General features: G+C 39.5%; 1 protein-coding gene across 5 annotated transcripts; it reads right to left on the reverse strand.

Annotated features, from left to right (window-relative positions):
• Window positions 1–160: 160 nt before the first annotated feature.
• On the reverse strand, window positions 161–10,741 carry psip1a (PC4 and SFRS1 interacting protein 1a). Of its 5 annotated transcripts, none has more exons than XM_034230232.1 (17): window positions 10,470–10,741; window positions 9,678–9,767; window positions 9,388–9,464; window positions 8,732–8,870; window positions 8,382–8,468; window positions 7,964–8,074; window positions 6,831–6,890; window positions 6,662–6,722; window positions 6,140–6,236; window positions 5,589–5,760; window positions 5,419–5,498; window positions 5,072–5,127; window positions 4,578–4,648; window positions 3,610–3,711; window positions 3,298–3,499; window positions 1,589–1,685; window positions 161–765 (listed from the first exon to the last, which is right to left on the reverse strand). In XM_034230232.1, exons 2-17 carry the CDS (start codon window positions 9,747–9,749, stop codon window positions 735–737), a joined length of 1,515 nt encoding a protein of 504 aa, XP_034086123.1. In that variant the 5' UTR covers window positions 9,750–9,767; window positions 10,470–10,741; the 3' UTR covers window positions 161–734. The 5 variants fall into 5 exon arrangements, with proteins under 5 accessions (XP_034086123.1, XP_034086124.1, XP_034086122.1 ...); XM_034230233.1 differs by lacking the exon at window positions 10,470–10,741 and adding an exon at window positions 9,910–10,059 and having other exon boundaries at window positions 8,397–8,468; XM_034230231.1 differs by lacking the exon at window positions 10,470–10,741 and adding an exon at window positions 9,910–10,059.
• Window positions 10,742–24,700: the final 13,959 nt, after the last annotated feature.

Genomic DNA, 24,700 nt, shown 5'->3' on the forward strand with positions numbered 1-24,700 from the left:
CCCAAAAATAACCAAAACCTAAGAATAACAAAAACCCCACCATTCATAGTAAAAAGTCTAGTGGAAGTTGAAGAAGTCAAAGGATCAAATGGAACAGGTTTCATCGATAACCCTGGTGGTGATACGGGCAAAGTCTGGTAAAAAGTTGGATACAACATCATTTCTGTGCAATCAAAGGGATACTATGTACTACTTTATTATTGGATGCTGAAACAGGTAATCAGACAGACACAGAAATACTCTTATTTACATCTACGTTAAAAACAAATCTTAAAAACAGACACTTTAACATGTTTTGAGAAAATTGTGCTTTTAAGTACACAAATCCTCTGAAATGTGAATTCTGCAAATGTCAAAAACGATTTCAATGTATATGAAATGAATGAGTGCAATCAAAAATCTACTCCAAATGAAAAATAGGAATGAGCATGCTGTAATTTTAAGGTGCTGCAGATCTACAAGTTCTTACTCTTTACAAAGTTATAAATTAAGACTAATGAATGTGTCTGAAAGGTAAGGATTACACAAAGTAAAAAAATAAAACATGATGTCAGTCTATCTCGGGGATTAAATGTACTGAAACCTTCAAGCAGCATCACCTACTAACAGTGAGTAAACTGGGAACCAGTGATCATTTCAGTCATCCAACGGAACTTGACAGAGACCCCAGTCTATCGGACAGAGGTTGTGCGGGAACAGCAGCAAATGTATTTTTCTTCAGGCAGGTCGGACAATCAAGTGGACTCTTCCTGATCTTTTGGGCCACTAGAGTCAAAGACAATCAAGATAAAGGTTAAGACTCTTGTGATACATAGACCTCCAGTGTCTAAAATAATATAAAAATGAAGTTATTGAGCTACACAGTTTCACTGGATGACCTGTTTGAAAACAATGCACATGGTTGCTATAGTTAATCTTGAGCCAATCCCACATACACTGAAGCTACAGCTTACTAGAGCACCAAATGTGTACTAATCCACACTTTAAAATATTTCAATAAAATATACAATACCCAGCTTCTTTAGGGAAATGAATGACACTTTGAAAATGTGTAACAGTACAAAAATACAAAAGAAAAAAAGGAAGTACCGAGTGATATACTAACATGGTATTCCCAAACCATAAAAAAGAAAGAAAATGGCAGATCGTGTACTTTTTGGAAAATGTTTCTCAGCCAGGTTAATATTTAGTAACTTCTACAATGTATTTGAAACACTCTTGTCTTGTAGTACTTTAAGGGACCTTCAGATAATACTGCGAAAAAAGTTTAGTTTAAAGATGCTAATTTCGAACACCAACAACTTCTGACAACATTTTAGAGTAATGCTACGAGCAAACCTATAGTGACAGTGTCTAAAGGGGCAGACATGAGGCAAAGCCAGGTCTCCCGCATGGGGACCAAGCCCCAATACATGTGCCGACAGCTCTACCAACTGAGGCACGGTCAGTATTTTATGACTTTTGTACTGTAAATGTATACCTTACTCTGAATGCAACTGATATTAACATGTCATATATGTAAGAAAAGGGGGACAGAACAAAAGAGATCTGCCCCAGTGTTGTCCTTTCCATGTTTTAGGTCAACTACCTGTGATTTTCTCCCACCGAAGTGTCTTCCAGAAGCTTCTCTCTCTCAGTTTCCAGCCTCTTCTCTTCAGGGCTGATATCACCATTTGTCATCTTGTCTTTAGGCGAAGAACACAGAGACACATAGACTTATTGAGCGAGATCATCAATACAACCTGCTGTGAGGAGAACTCACAGCAGCATGTGATGGCACACACTGTGAGCTCCAGACCTTAGGAGATAAACTGGATTTTCCATCCATTCGGCATGCCTTGTTGTAGAAAGAGACCTTTCACAGAGACCCACTTTAGTGGAAGTACATAACGTAAAGAAATAAAGTGAACCAATAGAGCAGGGATGTGGCTGCAGCACTCTGATTACCCTGTTTCTATGGAGCATGTTAACCACAGAGATCCTATGATGTCTTCATGGAAGGGATGGAAGAAACCAACCCAAAGCTTCAATGTCTCCGTTGTCTTGTCGGTTTGATCCAACTGGTCATACTCGATTAATCAATAACGCCTTGTGACGCAACATCACCTAACAAACTGCCCTGTGCTGAAAACTAATACTCACTTGTAAGACTAAAGTATGGAAACTTTTACGCTTTAATTAACATTTTCAACTATTATAATCCTCATTATCTTACTTAATAATAAGTATAAAACAGCAGCACTCCTGTTACAATGACAGCTACGTCTGTGCTTGCCTTGAAAATAATAACGTCAGACCGATTCTACAGAAACATTAACGTCTTTATTTGGCTATTGTTTATTCATTATTTAGTGAATTATAGGGCTAGGACATTTGAGACTGATGAAGTTGGCATCAAACGCTCTGTCAGTTTTGTTTACTCTTCCTTAATTGTTTTCCTGATTTAAAAAGCAGAATACTTTAAAGGTTTTTTCTGCTTCAGACGTATGGCTCGGTTCTGTTCCTAACATGCGTCTCTTCTTGCCCTGCAGCTGAATACTGTAATCTGAAATGAATGTGACTGTGGTTCCTTCCTTCAGGCGGACACCACTGATTTCCAGGAATCATACTGTAAATATGAAGGTCATCTATGAATTTGGTCTCATTTGTTAAAAATGGACCGTGTGTAGAATTTGGCATCAACAAGTGTAACTGTGTAGTCAGTGTATACCTCTGCGCTTGCCTCTCCTTTTCTCTGACTACAGCTTTTAAATGAATGCTCTTAATGTCTTTCATTGTTGTAAGGCACTTTGAATTGCCTTGTGTTGAAATGTGCTATATAAATAACTTGCCTTGCCTTACAGTAACGGGTTGTTGAGTACAAACATGTGGGACTTTCCCCCAACGCTCAGAGGCCATCTTTACCATATCACTTCCTCACGCGGAGGCTGGCGTCTGCACAGCTTTACAAGCATGAGATCAGCGGTGGCCTTCAGGTAACTTTAAGATGTGAAAGGCCCTCTAGTGCCAGAGTTTGGTTTGTCCGTTCTGAGCTACTGTAGATACGTTGAAATATAGCAAACTCTGTTAAAGAACTGCATACGTATATATTTAGGGTTCATTGTAAACTAATGGTATTAGGGATAATTTAAAATGGCATTAGGACATTTTCTCACTCATTACATTCCTCAAACCGTCAAATTACTGAATAAATCACATTTTTTACAGGAAGAATAATTGCCTGTCTGTATGTGTTCCAGCCAACAGAAAGAGTTCAACTTTCTTTTGTTAAATGACAGATTTTCTAACAATCATTACCCGAGTTGTTTTCCTTGGCCTGCTCCACTCTCTTCAGCTCTCCCTTCTTGGCGTCCTCGTGCTGCCGCTGCTCAGCTAGAGACTTGTTGAGCACCTGGCTGAGCACACAGTCCCCTTCTCCCACCAGGAACATGCTCTTAAACTTGTTATACAACATGGTGGCCTTGTCCATGATGTCCTGGCTGGCCTTGAATCTGCGAATCTAGAAGATGATGAAAACATGTTTCACCACTGAACAAATTGCTTAGAAACACACTGGCTAGTGTAGTTTCATTCTACAAACAGTATGACTCTAAATAGATGTCTGTCTACCTTTTTGAGTGTGGCAATGAGTTCACTGTGTTTCTGAAGGTGTTGTGTCGTCACTTGGAGAGCGCTGATCTCATCCAATGCCTCCAAACACTTCTTCACATCCTAGTGAGGAGGGAGCAGGGGACACAAGTGGCATGGAAGCAACGCAGAGTTATGATTAAGATACAAAGCAAAATTAAGCAGGGTTTATTAAAGAGGACTTATTCTGCTCATTTTCAGATCCATATTTGTGCGTATACTGTGACACGTTTTCATTAATGTTCAAGAAGCTCTTTATTTCTCTCATACTGCCTGTGCTGCAGCACCTCTTTTCACCCTCTGTCTGAAACCAGAGCCCAGTCCGCTCTGATTGGTTAGCTGGTCAGCTCTGTTGTGATTGGTGACCACTTAGAGATGTCCCGCCCCTTAGCCCATCACGTACAATGTGTTGGAGCGCTAGCCAGTAGAAGCGCTAGTATTACATAGTGATGTCATCATGTTACAGAAGTAAACTAAGGAGTCCAATCGAGGCGTTTCAGGTAGGAAGGTGGGGGCTCACTCTGAAGGGGACTTTGGGATTTTAGCCTTTGCAGACCATTTACATACAAAAACCTATAACACACTACAGGAAATGGAAACAAGCCAAAAAGCATTAAAAAGGACACCTTTAAATGTCCAGTCCGATAGAGTTCAAACGTTAGTGTCCATTTGCATCCTTACGATGTGCATGTCAAAAGTGACGAAGCTAATCTCAGAGAAAGATATAAATAACTTCCAGAAACGTTGCACAAATAGTTATAGTATTAGTAGTATAGTAACTGTATTTGATGGTCAATCGAGATAAATAACTGATTGTTCTGTCTTCATTTCATCTTTCCGTTCATTCACTGAACTAAGATAATCACTTCCAGAAGTCTTCAGTGGGAAAATATGCACTTTTAAGATTACATTGTATATTTATGACCAACTAAGTGGTTAGTAGAACTTACAGGGTTGTCGATTTTCAGTGAAATCTTGATTTCACTGTGCAGTCTCTGGAGCTTCAAGTCAGTTGACATTTCTGTGGAACAGATCAAATAAATAAAATGTATTATATTAAGTTACCATCTAAACAGACTGTGAATATAAGAATGATATTGGCTTCAAAAACACGTTTCCAAACAGGCAGCAGCTTTTTACACATCCGGAAGTTTGTTTTAATGATTGTGGAAACCTAGGCTTCAAAACCTTTTTTTTTTTATTTGTGGGAAAAGTAAGTCAAGTTCTTGATTCAAGACACTCAACAAAGACTTCATTTACATTTGTAAAAATGTAAAACCTGAAGGACTTGTAGAATTAAAATAGAACTGAACATGTTTTCCTCCACTGATCTCACGTTCATAGGGTTATTTGAGAGGATTTTGAGAGTATTGGCTCATTCCTTAAACATTTCCAATGATAATGAAGTTGCTGGAAGTTTCAATATCTGAGCTACAGAACTGACCCTTTTTCTTGGCTCCTGTCCTCTCCTCATTGTTCTTCCCATCGTCTTTGTTTGGCCTGCAAGAGAGCATAACCACACCATGTCAGAAATAAGCCTCTAATAATGATCGTCATACATTTTAATTAGTGTCAAATACAGTATCAACATGGTAGCTGATGAAATGAGTAACATGTATTCTAATAATCCATTTAAATTATTTCTTGGGTTAAATTATCCATTCATGTTCTACAAACGTTTCCTCTTAATATGATTGTTATCTGAACACTTGTTGTCTGTTTGTCAAACCAGAATAAGTAACATGAGGATATCATCTTGTCATTTTCAATGGGTGTTGTATATACACGTACTCTCTCAATTCATCTGCTTTCCGTCGCCGCGCGTCTTTGTCCATTTCTGAGTTTTGGTTTTTCTTCCTGCCTTTGGTTTTCTGGGATAAAAAGGATAAAGAATGTGCGTGAAAGCATTTTACTGACTGTAAGCACCCATTTGAAATAAGGAAGCATCATGTTAGACCTGCCTCTTCATCATCAGAGCCTGAGGAGCTGTCGTCCTTCTTCTTCTTCTTGGGTTCCGGCTCCTTCCCCTCTGCTTCCTTTCCTTTGCTGTCCTCCTTCTTTCTCTTCTCCTCCTCTCCACTCTTGTTCTTGTCTTCCTGTGACCGCTTTCTCTTTTTCTCGGACTCAGTCTCCCTGAATGTGTGAGCAAAGGTTTGGTAAGACTCAAGAATCAAAGGTTTTATGATCATATGCAAAAAAACGACAGTGTAGTTGTTGGCGACAAAAACCATAAGTCTGAAGCTCCTTCAACAACGTGTCACACAGCAAACGTAAGACTCGAGAGATAAATTAGCGTTTTAAAATATTGCGAGTGACAAAATGGTGCAAGGAAAATTGAGGAATAAGTAAACAAATAAATGTTAATTCAAAGGAAATCAAATGAGCTATGGAGCCAGCTCTCTACCGATACATATTAAACAATTTAGAGATCATTCTGTGCCCACCACCTAAGCTGTGTGCACGGAAAGAAAGTATGGCAAGACTTATGATGTGTGTGTTTTCATGTAGTTACATTTCACTTCCTGAGCCCTGCTGGTCCTGCTGCTGCTGGAGCAGAAGGGACTTCTCACTTTTGGGCTTCCTGCCTCTTCGTTTAGAACCCTCTGCACCTGGACACACACACACACCACACGTCCAATGTATGCAAAAAGAGAAGAGTTTGCTCAGAATTCTACTTAGAAATAGGGTTCGATACCTCGCCAATATCCTACAATTCAACAGTAAATATATTGTTGTTAATATGTATAGATTTACTGATGTTTGCATTTTCTATTTTGTATTCATGTGCCTCGTCTACATGTTGCCGTCACAAAATAATTTCCCAAATTAGGATCCATAACAATCTGTAATCTAATCAATCTCTTTTTAAATGTGTTTCATGGTAGTTCTTTGTATTGGTAGTATATGCTTATATCCTTCTCCTGTCTGTCAAACATACTTTATTTTGAATGATGTGTGAAAGATTATGAATATGCTTATATTCAACACAAAGACATTCAATCCTCTTATAAGTACCAGAGGTCACATGGCGTACCTGAGGGACTGGCAGGACTGGCAGGAGCGTCCTGTTGTTCAGTCTCCTGCTCAGCATCACTCTGGGATAAAAATAAAAAACAAACCATGTTACAAAATGTTTCCTACAAACCGTTTCTTAAAGATTGTATACTCACTGAAAGAGAACCCAAAAATAAAAAACGACTAACCTTTTTTTTCCTTCCTCTTTTCGGTTTGGGAACATCTGTGGATTCTTTCTGTGTCGAGCCCTAAAATGCAACCCTTTTGTTAATTTCATTACAGTCTTTAGTTGTGACTTTTGACTGTTTTTGTAGTTCACGTTCATGCGTGCAATTTGGGAAAAACATCGGTACATGTTAAGTGGAGAACTAAGAATAGAACTTTGATGATTTCTTGCCTCAACAATAACTTACATTTCTGGATCAAAAGCGCTATCTAGTGCACAACTGCGATATTACACTCTCTGAATTGTCAACGTGTCAGTTTAGGCAGCTGTGTCCAAATTCTATACATAATAGATATAAAGTGCATATACTAATATTAACAGTATACACTGATTGAAAATATACAACACCTTTTAACCTAGTAAAAAAAAAAAGAAGGTATTTCTGGGATAGCTTCCTCATAATGAAATAGTAGTTTTATGAGAAGCTCCACTTCTACTTTTACACACTGGATTGCACATGTGCATAGTATACGTAATGTTTTGGGTACGGTTAGTGTATATTGTAAAGACACTTATCACTTATTAAAATATTGCAGAGAGCATGGGAAAATGCATACAATCGTAAACAGAGTCATACCTTATCTTTCTCGTTAGCACACAGAAAGCCATGCAAAAATAAATTCAAATTAACTCAGTGCAAACAGTAGTGTTGTGAGTATGAGGACGGGGACAGGCAGGAAATGGAAAGCAGAAACACAGTTACCAGGGTGGTCTCAGAGAGTGAAAACAAAGAAGAATTGTTGTTTTTGTCACACAAGACTAAATGTCCCAAACCTAAAATCAATTAGATCAAGAGTCAGCTGTGCTGTTAAAGGACATAAAGAACTCTATTCACTGATTTTCAGCAGCATCACAGAGACTGTTTTCTAGGAAAAATACATTATCCCCGTGGAATTAACACAGAAAACCCAAAGCAGGCACTCTATCACAACTCCAAGCACCAGTGGAAGTCTGTGGCCACCAACAAGAACTCTGAGTCAAACAGAAACAAACCACCAGTCAAAGAAACCACCAAGTGTCACATGCTTTCTCACAGGGAGGGGGTAAGGCGACCCGCGCCTTTTTATGAGATCACCCAGCATGCATTGTACCTACATCCTGGTTCTGAGGACTCTGCTCAGAGATCAGAGACCCTTCCTCCTCCTCCTCTTCCTCATTCTCATCCTCCTCATTCTCATTCTCCTGCTCAGCCTCACTTCCTGGAACCTGAATGCACCCAAGACACAGCATAGGACGCAGTGTGGTGGGGTAAATGAGTCTTCAAAGGGAGAAAAGTTAGCGAGATTCCTTCTGATGCACACTCTACGTATAATTCTTCCACTCTAGTAATACAGAAAGACACTTTTAGCTTAGTAAGCTATGGCCTGCACTGATATGAAATTCAGTATGCAGCAGAAACACTTTAGAAGAAGATAAGACGGAAAACAGCAAAAGAAGAAAGAAGCTGACGACACAGGAGCAGACTGTGTAAATATTGACTTTCAAATGACAGATTTAAAGAGCAAAAACATACTTTGGTTTTTGTCACCTTGTCCTCGGCCGCTTCTTCTCCCTCTGGGCTGTTGTCTGAATCCTTTTCAGTGAAGTGAGTGATCACCGGCTTTAATCAAATAATATACAATAAATGGATTAAGTGAAACAAATTGGTCAAAAGTAAAGTAACTTCCTAGCTCCGAACCAAGGTAGCTAAAAATGAATATCAAATTAATTCGGTGGCCCTCATACTGTAGGTTTAGGTAAAAAGCTACAACATGAAGATACAATTCAATAACATGTCAAAGCTTTCTCTGATCTGAAGTACTCTTGCTTGATGCCTTAGGTAAATGTCTGGAAGATAAACAATGTCTTTGGAGGAGGATGTACCTTAGGTGCAGTGAGTTCAACTTTCGGGTTGTTCTCTATCTCCCACAATCCTTCATTGAAGCCTTTCCTCTTGTTGGGCTTGGCGTACTTCTCTTTGTGTTGATGGTACGGGAAGACATCTTTTGGGCCAAGAAATGCTCTGTTTGAAGAAGATAACACACAATGTCAGTCTATTTAACACTTTGTGTACTTGTAGTGCACGTTTACTGTGAAATGAAACAACAGCATACAGACACTAACTATTCAGCCGATAATTAAAAATGGACGCATTTATAGAAAAACCATCAACAGAGCACAATAACTTAAATCGAGAAAAAGCTACCTAACTAATGCAAGGATGATTCAAAGATAAGATATTTTTGCCACATATGTGTTCTCTTCTCTGATCCCTTTCACCTTAGCACCTATGTGTAGGCTGGTGTCTTGTGTAAACACTGTACATATAAATGTTTTTCAACCTTTTCTCAATAGCAACAGTTTTATTGATTTGTTTTACCTGACCATACAACAACAGATTGTTGCTGCATTTCCTTCAATACCTGTTTTTTTTTCTTCTGGCCACCCAGAATAAGTGAAACATTAAATGCTACTTCACCATAATAAAGATCCATCAAACTAAACTAAAATAGAAAGATTGTTAGCGGTCAGTTACTAACGTTTCATGGGTGCCAAAGAAGAAGATGGGGAACTTGATGTTGGCTGGCTTCACAGCACCATCCGGGACTTCATCGATCTGGGAGGGGCATTAGAAATAAGGAAGATGTTTAGTAACAAACATCTACAAAAACATATCCACATTAAAAAAAAGTGACACATTGTATATATTCTCAACTGGTTATGCTTAGCTATTATTACTTTACTATTTTTTTCTTAGTGAAACATATTTAGATGTATTTAAAGAAATGCATAGTATTGGTAGAGTCCTATGATAAAGCACCATACTTACTCTTGCAGGCCAGTGTGGATAGCCCTTCATCTTGGCAAAGATCAGATCACCAGGTTTCCAATCTCGAGTCATACTGAACGTATTAGCAAACTGGAAAAAGATGACAGCATGAAGTTAATACAAAATTAAACGTTTGTTGTGCAATGCATCTAAACATTGTTGAGGCGCATTGAATGAGTCATGAAAACGTGTACAGATATATTCAGTGTGTGCAACAAACCGCTACACTGACCTGTAGTTTGTGATGATGTATATAAGATAGTCGACAATTATATTTCCGTAAAGTGTTGTGGCAGCACAAATTCTAACCAGGAAAACACAACGCTCTTTTCCCCACAGTAGGATGCACGTTTTCCGCTCCCGCGCAGGACGTCGACACAGACTGTACCATTATATGACAGGACGGAGGGGGGAGTTTATTTTAATTACACGCCTTTACATGTGTTGTTTATTTCAATAAGTAGATTTAACCGTTTTTAAACACTTTACTCATATAAATAATGATTGTGAAATCGGAGCGTGGGTCTCAATTACGCCACATTTTGTTCTATAAAAACGAGTATCTTTTAAAGTAACCGTGGGTTGACGGAAGTGTTTTTGAAAAAAGTGGGCGTGAACTTCCACGCATGCGCTCTAAATCTGATATTTACAAACATATACAGCCACGTTCACTGTCGTTATCATTACAACGTTAGTGTTTATTCTACAAAGACTCATGTTTTCCTAAAATATACGACTCACAACAGGTATGTGTATTAGTGGTAAAGTGTACATCTCTAATGTTCTTGGTACCTGAAACTGGATCAGAGTGAGAGCTCTGCAGCGGCTCCTCTCTGCTGCTTGGTACTGATGCTGCAGGATCCAACCTGTCACTACCAGAGGCCTGGGTTGCGTTCCGATAATCCAAAAATCAGCTCCTAAATTCTAACCCTGGCTGAAGTCGAATAGTCCATTTAGTTTAGGAACCTTCCTAACCAAGTGAAATGACCCGGAAGTACGTCAGTGGCAGCCATGATAAGTGCCGTTCCAATTTCCAAATGAAAGGAAAGGAGGTTTCAAACTTCCTTTATAACCTCCTTTAGCTTAGGAACCACTGGACCTCCCTAACCGAAAGGAGAGGAGAAAATGCTGCCTCACAATGCCTTGCAGCCGCAGCATTTGCCGTCACACAACAGTCAACAAACGATTATGACGGAGAAATTATATCATTTTAAAACGTATGTGGTAAATTGCCAAAGTGCTTTGTTTTGAACGTTCATCAGTATTATAATCAAAAAGAGAAATATGAACGTTAGTTTTTACTGAAATTATCAAATAAAGTCAACATTTCACAGTGAGCTGTGTGGGGTTTGTTCAACTTTTAAAAGATGTTTGAATGGTGATATAGGCTACACAGTGATAGATGTTAAGGAATACATTTGTATTTATTTTAAGATATTTTCATCAATCATACGTATTGGGATCATTTGTATTAATGTGGACCGGAGGGAGAGGGTGATGAGCATACGTTTCACTTTCCTTTTTTATTTCAATTCCAACTTTGGTCATGAAGAATATGTTTCTCTGTTGTCCACGTTCATAAAGCATAAAGAAACAGCATCAGAGCACGGTGCAGTCTCTAGATGAGTCCCAGGGTTGCGTTCCGATAATCCAAAAATCAGCTCCTAAATTCTAACCATATCTCCTATTCCTTGACCTCTGAGTGAAACGTCACGAGGTTAAGGGATAGTGGATAGGAGAATTCAAAAGGACTTAGGAGAAGAGACCGCGGTACTTTAGAGAATCCGAATGCACTTTCACTATCCAACGTGTTTATGATGCGCCAGCGGACGTCATGTGTGCGTCTGCTGCTGTGGGGAAACTATGGAAACTACAGTTTTCTATACAGCGGACTACAACATGGATGTTTAATAAGAACGAGGGACTACTGTAAACTCATCTAGAGACTCGGCACCGTGCTCTGATGCTTTATGCTTTATGAACGGGGACAACAGAGAAACATATTCTTCATGACCAAAGTTGGAATTGAAATAAAAAAGGAAAGTGAAACTTATGCTCGTCACCCTCTCCCTCCGGTCCACATTAATACAAATGATCCCAATACGTATGATTGTATGAACTATGAAAAGATCTTAAAATCAATACAAATGTATTTATTATAAACGTTAGTCCTTAACATCTATCACTGTGTATATCACCATTCAAACATCTTTTAAAAGTTGAACAAACCCCACACAGCTCAGTAAAGACTGAGATGTTGACTTTATTTGATCATTTCAGTAAAAACGAACGTTCATATTTCTCTTTTTGATTATAATACTGATGAACGTTCAAAACAAAGCACTTTGGCAACTTACCACATACGTTTTTAAAATGCTTAATAAGCACCGTAACTTTCATGCTATAATTTCTCGGTCATAATCGGTTGTTTCCGTGAACGGCCGACTGTTGAGTGACGGCAAACGCTACGGCTGCAATGCATTGTGGGGCAGCATTTTCTCCTCTCCTTTCGGTAAGGGAGGTCCAGTGGTTCCTAAGCTAAAGGAGGTTATAAAGGAAGTTTGAAACCTCCTTTCCTTTCATTTAGAGAATTGGAACGGCACTTATCATGGCTGCCAGTGACGTACTTCCGGGTCATTTCACTCCGTTAGGAAGGTTCCTAAGCTAAATTGACTATTGGAACGCAACCCTGTACTACGAAGCTGGTTCAACCTAACCTGGATATGTTTGAGTTAGCCGGTTGGCCTAATCCAAAACATACGTGCTGTCGCTAAACTGTACTACGACACGGGTTATCAAGTGGATCGCTCAAGCCAGCCGTTTCCTATCTAGTTAGTTGTGCGTTCACATGAAAGGGGTGGTATTTGGAGCATTCGACCAATCACAAACATGGACAAGCGTACTGACAGCGCAGCGCGTCATACTTCCTGAATGAAAAGTCAACTATAATATTAGACATATGAAGAAGTTAAACTCAGCTGAGCCGTATCTGGCTGTGCAACACTCACAGTGTCACATACTGTATGCATAAGTATTATTTTAAGCAACACATTAAGTTGACGAAACACTTGAGTCAAATGTAATTAAAGTCAGATCCACTCGTGTCTTGGACGGGGCAGTGATATCATAAACCTGTTAATGTACGCATTCAAACACTTTTTCTTTTACCAGCTGTATTCACCTTGCAGGTGCAGCTATGTGGCTTTGATCCTGGATAAAGTGTTTAAGTCATGGATGTTTAAAGTTTAACTTCTTCATATGTCTAATATTATAGTTGACTTTTCATTCAGGAAGTATGACGCTGCGCTGTCAGTACGCTTCTCCATGTTTGTGATTGGTCGAATGCTCCAGATACCACCCCTTTTATGTGAACGCGCACCTAACTAGATAGGACACGGCTGGCTTGAGCGAACGAGTTGATAGCCAGCGTTGTAGGACAGTTTAGTGAGAGCGGCTTTGTTTTGGATTAAGTCAACCGGATAACTCCAAACATATTCAGGATAGGTTGAACTAGATTCGTAGTATACCCCCCTGCTCCGGGGCAGGTTAGCCGCACAGCATAAGTTACCATGGAGATCTAGCCCGCTAAAAAGAGAACCAGCGTCGTAGGACCGGAAACCCAGAGTTTTCCCTGAAGTTAGCCCGCTAAGCGAAAATCCGAATATAGTACAGTCAGTCACTACCCGATCTGTCCCATGGATGTGTCCCCATAGATATATATAAACACTAGATGGCTCATGGGAGATTTTCTAGCGTAGCTGACCGGCCGCCATATTGCTACAGTCAACAGTTACTCTGATTCGCGTTATGGTAGCTGTTGTAAGGTGAGTGATCTGCACAAAAATACTCGTAACTTGCTGAAATCTTGACTGATTTACAAACGGTTTGGTTTATTATAAACATTATTAGCATGGCTATGATACAGGATGCTTGGACATGTTGAAATTGCAGCTTTTCTTTGTGTATGTGGTTGTATTTATTAGCTGGCTAATAACAAGAGGCTGTGAGTGAGACTTAGTATTACAAAGTTCACCCAGCAACTTTACACCAGTGGGAGAGGCAGAACTGCTCTTTCTTTTCAACATAACTTAAGTTACACATGATTTCTTCCAAGTGGTTTGGCTTGTCATCTTGCATCTTGCATTATGATACAGGAATTTGCTGGCTTTGTGTTTACAGAAGTACCTGACTATGCCGGACTTTTGTGCAGCCTACGGATGCTCCAATCGCCGCTGTCTGCAAACAAGAACCCGTGGGATCACCACATATGTTTATGTTTGCTCAGTCTAATAAACCCATAACTTGGTTGTGAAAGAATACCCAAGCTGAGGCTGGACGATGATTGATTGTTGGTGTGCCATGTGTCACCGTGTGTCTTATTGGTTTTGTGTTATACTGTATTTTATTGTGTGCAGCTGGTCCTTATCTCCAAGACACATTTAAAACAAATAACCTTGAACCTTGAAGCCCCATCTCTCCCCACCTGCTCCTGCTTCCTACATCCCCTCCACACCACACCAAGTTGTTCTTCTTAATAATAATAATACATTTATGTTGGGGGGCCGCCTTTCATAACACCCAAGGACACCTTACATGGGGCAATATAGGGAACAATTTAAACAGTGGATTTTGTGATATATCAGCCGGGGTGAGACAAGACAAACCACAAATGGACTACAGAAGGACACAAAAGGACACATGGTACAGTTTATATTATTCTTGGTCTTTTTTCAATAACATATTTCAAAGGTTCTGGATTTGTTTACAAATCTAGAAACTAAATACAAAACTAGGATGATATGAAGATCTCATGTCAAAAATAATTGTGATAAATTAGACAGAACTGGCCTGTCTGTGAGCACATTTTATGTTGGTTTGGTTCTTCTGATAAAGGTGTGAATATCTAAATAATATACCAACATATGCTATTGTCATTAGTTGTGTCCCTGTTCTTCAAGGCATTGCTAAATTAACAACTCTTGGTTTACAGAGTGGTAACATGAGACCGATTTTTATATATAAAATATAAATGTATTTTAATTTTATAATTTATTTATAATTTATTTTAAATATTAACAATATAATAAAATTAATGGAAATATATACACCGGCAACTATTTAATATAAATACCTTGTGTGTGTGTGTGTATAGCTATTGCTTTATCTGATTAATGTTATTTTCATATGAAAGTCCATGATTATAAGTATGCAGTATCATAACTACATCTTTGATGTTTATAAAAAACCAAACCGTTTGAAAATTGGTTGAAAATTGAGCAAGCTATGGTTATTTAAATAGTAAACCATAATATTATGAATGAGAGCACTGCCTGTAGCAAGATGGCGGCCAAGTGGCAACGTCGGTCTCCATTGGCCAGCAGCGCGGGTGAGTCATCTAGTGTTTATATATATCTATGTGTGTCCCCCTGCTCGATCTGAACTGCGCATGTGCAAGATGGTCCGCCATATTGGACAACTCCGGACGGCAACCCAAGTAGGACACTTGACACGGTCAGAAAAGAAAACTCGAGAGAGATGAGTTATTGTTATTACAACGTGATTTCACTATTATTTAACAACTCTTTTTATTGGGTTATTTTATTTGGGGTTAAGTACATTGTCAGAATAAGTGAGAAATTAATTTAACTTCTGTTAGACAGCTATCATACTGAATAAATATGTAATGTGAATGTATGCAAAAATGTATGGCAGGGGTGCTCAACCTTTTTTGAACCGAGAGCTACTTTTAAAGTTGCCAGTCTGCCGAGATCTACCAGTCCAAATAGACGGGCGTAGCCATTACTGACAGCCTACTACCAGGTAAATACACACTTCTACTTGTATAAAACTGACCTTTGTACGATTAATACTTCATAAAATACTGCAGATCCTTCTTACCTCTTTCTAATCTACACACATACAAGTATTTAACTGAAGTTACACAACAGTGTTGTTGATACAGAGTTGGAGTTTATTCACACGTCACATACTACAGTGGGTAATGTTTTCAAAAAACATTGAACAGTGCTGCCACATATGACACAGGAAAAAAAGAAAATACTCTGAACCCTTTCTTTGCCATTATATAAAAATAGTGTTGCTACAAAAGTATAAATTAGGCTTACTAATAAGACAACTCAGATCTGAAGCTACACAGGAATCTGCTGCCAAAGTGCAATAAAAAAGACAAAATTAATAGAATCAAACCCTTTTTTGTAGCATTTTAGTAGAGTATAAAAAGAAATGCCTTTAAAATAGGATGCAAGCAACAATAGTTTCTTAACCTGAATTGATAATGGACTATCATCAATTTAAGTTTGCATTCTTATACCATTTTGTACAATAATTATAATGAATAAGTTCAAACAAACTCAAACTTACAGCTGATTAATAACGGTATCCAACTTGAGTTTTTATCATATCAAAAACCTGTTGAAATGCTACTGTTATTTTTATTACGCATCGGCAGCCTCCAGGAATGCTTCTTTCACAACTTCGCCGTCTTTGAAAGACTTCATGTGTTTCGCAAGAACGTGACTGGCAAGATAAGATGCTCTGCTAGCAGCCTTGCTCTTGTTGTTGGGCCTGGTGGAAATGGACTGCTGTGCATTTAGCTGTCCTTTCAGGCCCCTCCCCTTTTGGGAGCGTAGGGCAGAATTAGGAGGGAATTCCGTCTCGTAGCGTTTGTGCACTGTTTTGAAATGCCGCTCCTAAATTACCCTTCTTCGATAAAGCCACGCTCGCATTGCAGATGAGACAGATGCACTTTGAATTGGAATAGATACAAAAATAATCATCCTCCCACTCGGAGTGAAAATTATATATGTTTTGCTTCTGCCATAATTGCGGTCTTGTGTGTGTGCGGACTGTCACTCCTACGGACAATGTTAGCGAACAAGTGCACTGCCCACTGCTCACCAGCCACGCCCCGACACATGGGGTCACGCCGGCCAATCACAAAACTTTGATGCGTTCAAGTGCATTATTCTGCCACAGGAAGATTATGTTACAGGACATTAACGATAAAACAGAATATTGTTGTTCTATTTTTAGACACATCTCGCGATCGACTGGGAATCTCCCCGCGATCGACCGGTCGATCGCGATCGACTGGTTGGGCACCCCTGATGTATGGCATATAGCTGTCTAACAGAAGTTAAATCAATTTCTCACTTATTCTGACAATGTACTTAACCCCAAATAAAATAACCCAATAAAAAGAGTTGTTAAATAATAGTGAAGTCACGTTGTAATAACAATAACTCATCTCTCTCGAGTTTTCTTTTTGTGCTTTGCAAAAGCCACTGGCCGTTTCTCAATCGCGAGGAAACTGGCTTCCAAGCCAATATTTGAAGGATACTACGTCATCGAGTGCCGCCGAAGGACTGTTCCAATCTCCAGCATAATTGGAATTCCACCGAGGCTGCGTCCTTGGTTTGGGGGTAATTTCGAGGCTGCACATGGGTAGACTTCGCGTCCTTCAAATCCCCACAATGCTTTGCGCACGGACCAATTTCCCCAAATCTGTGGCGGAAAATGTAAGGCGGGGCCTCTCATATGACTCACACCTGCACACTTGCTCGCCTGTTCCACTCTTCCTTTTCCGATTGCCAGGAAGGATTCTTGCCTAGCTTCTGAAGGAAGTGACTCGGAAGACATGTGCTACCAAGCAAGCATCCTCGCGATTGAGAAACGGCCACTGTGTCAAGTGTCCTACTTGGGTTGCCGTACAGAGTTGTCCAATATGGCGGACCATCTCGCACATGCGCACTGCAGATCGGGTAGTGACCATGGTAGTGACATAACCATTAAAACAACATGTGTGGGTTTATGCCTGGTCCAGATCTGATCATTCAATGGCCTAAAAAGAAAGGCTCTTTAAGAAAATACAGTGATATTCAATTTTTTTTTTACTTTAAGGATGGGACAATAACTTTGTATTTGAATACAAATGTGAATACTGTAAGAGAGATAATCAAACAGTATAATTGTAATGTAATCATGCTGAAAGGAGTAGTGTGAGGGGAAAACAGCTGGTAGAATGAATTCAAAATATTTGCAAAAAAGCTTCATTACATGTGCAACATAAACGCCCCGAAAAATAATCATCACAAGACCCTCAATTTATTTTCTTAAAAAATCTTGTTTGAGTTTTCTTGCTCTGTTATTTGTTTGATGCATTTAGTTTTTTTGTACTGCGTCAACACAAATTGACAATTTAAACCAGACCTACAGGTTTTTAATTTATATTTTTTATAAATGTTCACATCCCTGTAAAATAAATAGATTTTTTCTCATTTTTATAATTGATGTATGATTGTGATTATTAAACATACATTTCAAAAATGAAAAGTGTAATGGACAAATGTAGCTCATAAACATAGTTGACCTCCATTTGTGGTATTCAGGGACCTCTAGCGGTGAGATCAGGCCTAACACATGAAGCAAAAGAGATTTCTGTCATGTTTTAGTATTTGCTATATGCTCCAAAAATATCCTAGTTCTTATATCATTTTTGAATACATTGCAGATCGGTGTGAACGCTCCTAAATATCGATTTGGGACTTTTAAGCAGTTTTTTCTTTTAAATCTGCAAATCCTATAAATGATGATCTCTTTCTGATCTATTAACCTCCTTGTTAATTATTGAATCCCATATTTAATTTGCACTATTCAATGTTTCATTTTGGTTTTACTCGTGTGACAATCTATTTTTTTTTATCATTTAAAATGTTCATTGTTTGGTTGGAGCCTTAGTTCAGATTTTCATTGCCAGCGCTTTACAATTGTTGTGCACACGATGAAAAATAGATAATGACACATTTTATGTTAACTATGGGTATACTTAGAATTACAATCCTAAAATGTACCTATATAATTGTTTGAATTTTCCACATAGGCTGATAAATATGTGGTTTAAAAATCTTTACATAAGTCGGACACAGGAGCTTTGAAAAACTGCAGATGGTGGAAATGAAGGAAGGTGACCTCAACATTTATGTCCACACAAGTAAGCCTACATAAATCCAAATGTACTGTGTGTGTGTGTGTGTGTGTGTGTGTGTGTGTGTGTGTGTTGTGTGTGTGTGTGTGTGTGTGTGTGTGTGTGTGTGTGTGTGCGTGTGTGTGGGGGTGTGTGTGTGTGTGTGTGTGTTAAAGACAATGGAAGATGCTGATAGTTGAAGGACAGGCTCATCAGCCACAGGGACGCAGAGAGGGGGATAAGGGAGGAGAGGAGGCCAGGCTAGGCCAGAGGCGAGTGGATGAGACAAAAGAAGACGAGAGAGAGGTGGACCCCGGGTCCTTGCCCAGGAATAACTCACAGGAGCTACCCGGCCCCCCGCCCAGCCTGCGAGGTGAGAGACCTCGGTGTTGGACCCCAGCCAGCTTAGTGGGGTTCCTGCTCAGACACACGGCTGTAACAGAGGCCAGGGATGAAGCTATTGAAAGATGACAGCAAGTGTGTGTGTGTGAGACATGAATGTGAGTGTGTATCCTTCACCCTGGCAGAGGAGGTGTTGGCAGAACATCCCGACCCACTCTGTCTCAGAGGGCCACAAAGTCCTGCTACCCTTCCTCACTCATTTGTTAACCTGCCTCTCTTCTTTGCGGCGTCCTCGCTCGCATGCTGAGAGAAGTTACCTTATATATGACCAGCTTCATTCCAAATCCCCTCCCTTACTTCAGTGCTGACCTCTGGCACGTCATGAGACCAGGAGATAAGGAAGTTATTTCCCTTTCATGTTCCACAAAATTAAGCCTAGATTTATAGTGTATAACAGTAGGTCGTGAAGTGAGCTCTGATGTCACAGTGACTTGTGCTGGATCATAAGCTGAAAACATTTTTTAATGGATGTTTCCTACGAGTTAAATAATGTTTTTTGCTCTGTTGTGAATGCACTACTTAATTAGAAACCATCAAATGTAAATCTCACATATGAATTTAACGTAATGCTCGAATTAACATTAACCTACAAAATATTACTACATTAAAAAAAAAGAAATCTATATAATACAAGTTTTGTTTTTGGCAAGTTGCTTAAGCTCAAACAAAAAAAAAGTATTATTAAAAACTCATTCCAAAACAGAAGAGACCTTGCCCTTCTTTTACTTAATAACTTCAACCCATCACTCAGACTACTAAGCAATACTGATCAACATTTATAAAGGTTCAAACTTTGTGAAAAATCATTGATTTGGGGTTTTTCACACTTTCCCTGTGGCACCGTCTGAAGGGCACCTTCCCTGGACTTGAATGAGCGATGGTGTCCTTGAGAGTGTGTGTGGTTTTTTATGTGTGTGTCATACTGTACACATGGATTGGCATCTTTCCCCTTACTGCTGGCAACCCTTCAGCATGTTAGGGGAATGGACGGGGGTGCCACTGGAGAATGATAAAGTAGTCGCTAAACAGGTCAGTACATTCATTAACACTGTAATATTTGTTGATAAATACTGCTTCATTTGGCAAGGACTTAGCAATGAAAACTTTCAGGTAGTTCTACTAGATTGATTACAGAGGCCGTCCTCATAAACCACAAGTTTGAGGGTTTAAAAAGTATTATTTAAAGTGGCACTATTAGGCTTTTTACGGTTTTCTTTTTCCCGTAGTGTTTTATTTATGTTTTTGTGAATGTTAATGCAAAGGCTAAAATCCCAAAGTTCCCTTCAGATTGAATTTCTCTCCCACACACTACCCCCCTCCCTGAAACTCCTCCATTGGACTCCTTTGTTTACTTCCGCAACATAGTGACATCACTATGTAACACTTGTGCTTCTATTGGCTTGTGCTACAACACATTGTACATGATAGGCTAAGGGGCCGGACTGCTCTTAGCGGTTGACCAATCACATCAGAGCCGACCAGCTACCCAATCAGAGCATTATCATTATATACTAACATAAAAGGAAACAGTTACTCTCAACAATACATGTTTCCATAGGAACAAACTGACACTGTCCAAGTACAAGTGTATTGGTATCTAGTGTTTAACCACAGATAATAGTGAAATATGTCTTTAAAATCCGCAAATAGCCCATATTTAATAAAAACCTGTGTGTTTGCTCATGTAGACTGGCATGGATGTTTCTATTTAATTAAGGGTGAGGATGGGAAAAGGTACAGTTTGTGGAATCTCTAAAAGAGGCGTTCAAGAGCTTCACATAATTACCAAGAAAGATCAAAGGGAGAGTGGGAGAGGAAGAGCCGGGCCCTCGGACAGCAGGTGAGTGTGTGAGGCAGGGGATGACAGATGCTTCTGTCAGCGTTCCAACAGTCGCCGCTTTGTGGGAGCAGCGCAGATGCCTCCTCCCCCCCTCCCTCCATCCCTCCCTTCCTCTGGACAGGCTGTGATGTGGGGATAACAAGACAGGAGCAGTCCTCTCAGCAGTACAGTGACCACACTGGCACGGTGCTACATGTGGACGGGGGAGAGGCTGAGGTGATGGAGAGGTCCAGGCCTGGGCCCAAGGCTTGAGGAAGTCTCAGTGGCGGTGGGGGGGTTATAAATGTGGGGGTCAGCGTGCGAGGACAGGGGAAGGGCTCTCTCTCCGAGCTGTGGGAACCAGCTGAGACGGGGGTCCGTGGCGCTGCTGCCTGTGAGGAAAGCAGATGTTTTCACTCGGGGGCATGCCAAGTTTGCAGAGCAACCTTCAGCTGCTTGGAGGTCAGGTCTTTAATAAGGGGCCTGTGCACGGGACATTTCGGAGGCAAATGCTTCAACTTTGATACAACAACATATTAATTATGACGATAGACCATAGGGCAGAGGGTTGTAGCGGAACATCCCACCCCACTGGTTTGGAGCCTCCATCAGGCTGACATTAGCCAAGGCTGGCTGGCAGATTTACTGCTGTCCCAGCACCGGCCCTCTCCTCAACCAGACCTCACTGATGCAGAGGCAGCACTTTGGACTGCTTTCATCACAACTGGCTGTTATGTCTAAACTGGTATCCAAAAGCAACTGTTTCTGTGCATTAGACGGCAAATGTTAATGTTTAAAGCTCCATTTAAGCTGCTTTAATCAGTTTTTTATTTTCAAAAAGGTATCAAATGACATAAATATGAATGAGGTTAGTTGTAACAATGATCAACTCTGAGTTCCCCTCAGCTCTACAAAGCTTGTACTGAATTTCATTGCACTAATCCACTCTCTTCTAATAAGACTGAGACTTAAACGGCCATGTTTCGAATTTCTTATTTTCAGGTTCAGGTTATTTATTTGTACCCGTAGGTAGATTCTGTTTGCAGAGAAAAAGACAAGGGTTCCATCCTGACACTAAAAACAAACACAAACAACAGACACATCTCTAATAAAGGACTAGTAAAAGTACAAGTATACCCTGCTCCACCAAATCTCAAAATATTTAAAAAACATTTTAACCTGTTAAACCCCAAGGTCCCCGTCGGCGGGGACCCTGTTTTTTTTTTCCACGACACTGTGTCTCAGGGGATCTTAATATTTAAGAACCTATAAATGTGTTATACCAGATTAACGGAAATAATCTCAGCTAACTGACGATATAAACCATTTTTACCAAAACAAAACACAAGTCTCATAAGAAGCATCTAAATGACCCCTTAGCGAAAAATGCTAACGGACATTGGCACAGAACTCAAGATAAAAGTACCCTTATTACTTATCGTAGCTGCACATACAAGATATCCGATTAAAGCTGAGGTTCCACAGATTATTTAGGTATATAGTATCATCACTGAGTCATCCGAACTCGCAACAGGGGAAGCTAATACAGACATCACAACACGTACCTTTACGGAGCTTCTAGGGAGATCGTCTCACCGGAGCTGTCAATCTGATCAAAATACGTGTTCAATGGCATTAAAACGAGAATCGCGGCTGAATCGCTTAATCCATAGGTTTTTAACGTCTCTGTATAAAAAAATGATTTAATTTATGATCCATAATTCCATTTTTATGTAAAAATCGGAGAGCGGAAATGTTAGCTGCTAATGGTAGCCACCAGAGTTATCGCAGCTTCCGGTCTTGGCTATGCGGCAGTCTCACACACACACATTACGAAATAAGGACTATGTGGGAGTTCCCCTCGATTCCATTGGCTCTGACGGTCAGAAAGAGATGTCACATGTCAAAATCCAGCAAGTGGGGCCAGAGATATGGAAAATCCACCCAAATGGCCCCAGAAGAGGTTTTTTTGTGCTAAATGTGTCTAAAAAGGTCAAATATCACTTGTTTTGCATCAATCTTGATACAGGGTACTTATTATATGTTGTACTTTGGATTCCTAAAGCTTTTAGTCTACTAACCCATCATCCAAGGTTAGTTTTCACTATAAGTACAACATAATAATACCGTTTTTTACCATGTTCAATCTGAATTTTCTTTAAAATAAAAAACATCTATATTGAATCTGACTTTTCTACATCCAACTCACAGGTTTATCATTACTTTTTGAAAAAAGATTATTAATTTAACCCTTTTAGAAGGGAAGATATGGTCATTTGTTCTGGGAATGTCATTTTCGAGCCTGAAACCTGAAAAACAGGCTCGGGGTTTAACAGGAAGGACATTTTATTTTCTCCTTTTTCCTGTGATAAAAAATGGATTGCATTTGTTTACTCAAGTTTATAAGTAATTCATGTCATTATGTAGAATGAACAAATCTTTAGTTTTTTCCCCGAGAAAACTGGGTTATTTTTTTGAGATCTCAAAATAACACAACTTTCTTAAGATTATGACGTAATTAAAATGAGATCATGAGAAAACAGTGGTTCATGAAATAAAAGTAATAACTCCAAATCTGTATGTTGTTATAATTTATTTCAAGATATTGAATGATGATAAATAACTTGTCATCACTTATGCCGTTAAGTGATGTTGAAGAAAGTAAAGCATTTCAAAGCTTCTAAAAAGCCAAATGTTTTCTTGAAAGATTGTTAAACACCCAAAAAAAGAGCTAAAAGGAGAGGGAATTTTAGCTTTTATCTGACAACATTCTCAAAACAACTATGAGATGTCATATTGTCATACAGCATGTTAAGGGTAGGTAAGTTTGAGAAACCGGCTCGAGATACACTTTTTGTTATATTCCATGGAATGCTCTTAACATCCCGATAGCAATGAATATCTAAAGTGCTTTGACAAAAAATCCATAAAAAAATGTCATCTGTGGAAGCCGTAGCACTGTAAAAAGCACGACCAATCATTTTAGCCGGCCCGGCTAAAATAACTGCCTACCTACCTACCTTCTATCTGTGCACACACTTATCTCATGCCCTCATTGGTCATGTGCACATTCGTGTGTGTTGGAGGAGGGGCTGTGTAAGGAAGTGGCAGATTTTTTCCGGTCGTGTATTTTCAAATTCTAGCGCACTCGAGCTGGTTTCTCCAAAATTACCTACCCCACCTTTAATGTATTTTTTCCCCAATTAGAAAACCCCCCCATTATTTCAGGTTTATGCATCATCTGTAATGTTAAATGATTCTACAGTTGCAGTTACAGAAAACACCACGAGGCTTATCACTGTTTGTAGTCTGTTCAAACTTTGTACCCAGTGTATGTAGGCTACTCCAATACCAATGGCTTTCAACTAACCCTCCATATCAATTGTGGGAACCTGTTCCAGCAAACAAGCTCACAAAAGCCGACTGTATGATACCTGCCCTGCATGAAATGACAAGGAGCCAAAAAAAATATCTGTTGAAAAAGTATCTGTTGAAGAAAGTCGAACATCCAGAAGACAGAGTGACCTAGATATTTAAAATCAGATCAAAAGTGAGTGAATATTAGGCTGATATTCAACATTTGGTGAGACAATTGATGAGGTGTTATTGTTGCTTTGGGGTCACATTATTCAATGGCTCTTAACTAAGTTGCGCTAAGTTTGTTTTGGAATGTTTCTTCTGCCTTCATCCGCGGGTTAATTACTTATTTTAAGACTTCCAGCTCAGCTTCATCACATTCTTCTGTTTTCTAAGTGTGTTGATAAAGGACATATTCAACATCCACGTTGCTGCACGAAATAGGACAATTAGTTTCATCAT

Source organism: Gymnodraco acuticeps, unplaced genomic scaffold (genome assembly GCF_902827175.1).
Source record: "Gymnodraco acuticeps unplaced genomic scaffold, fGymAcu1.1, whole genome shotgun sequence".
NCBI lineage: Eukaryota > Metazoa > Chordata > Actinopteri > Perciformes > Bathydraconidae > Gymnodraco > Gymnodraco acuticeps.

Coding starts and splice junctions, on each gene's coding strand:
- psip1a (XM_034230232.1), bottom strand. CDS start 9,749: ATGACTCGAGATTGGAAACCTGGTGATCTGATCTTTGCCAAGATGAAG. Junction 8,871..9,387: donor TTCTTTGGCACCCATGAAAC/GTTAGTAACTGA, acceptor TTCTTCAAACAG/AGCATTTCTTGGCCCAAAAG. Junction 6,891..7,963: donor AGAGTCCTCAGAACCAGGAT/GTAGGTACAATG, acceptor GTTGCATTTTAG/GGCTCGACACAGAAAGAATC.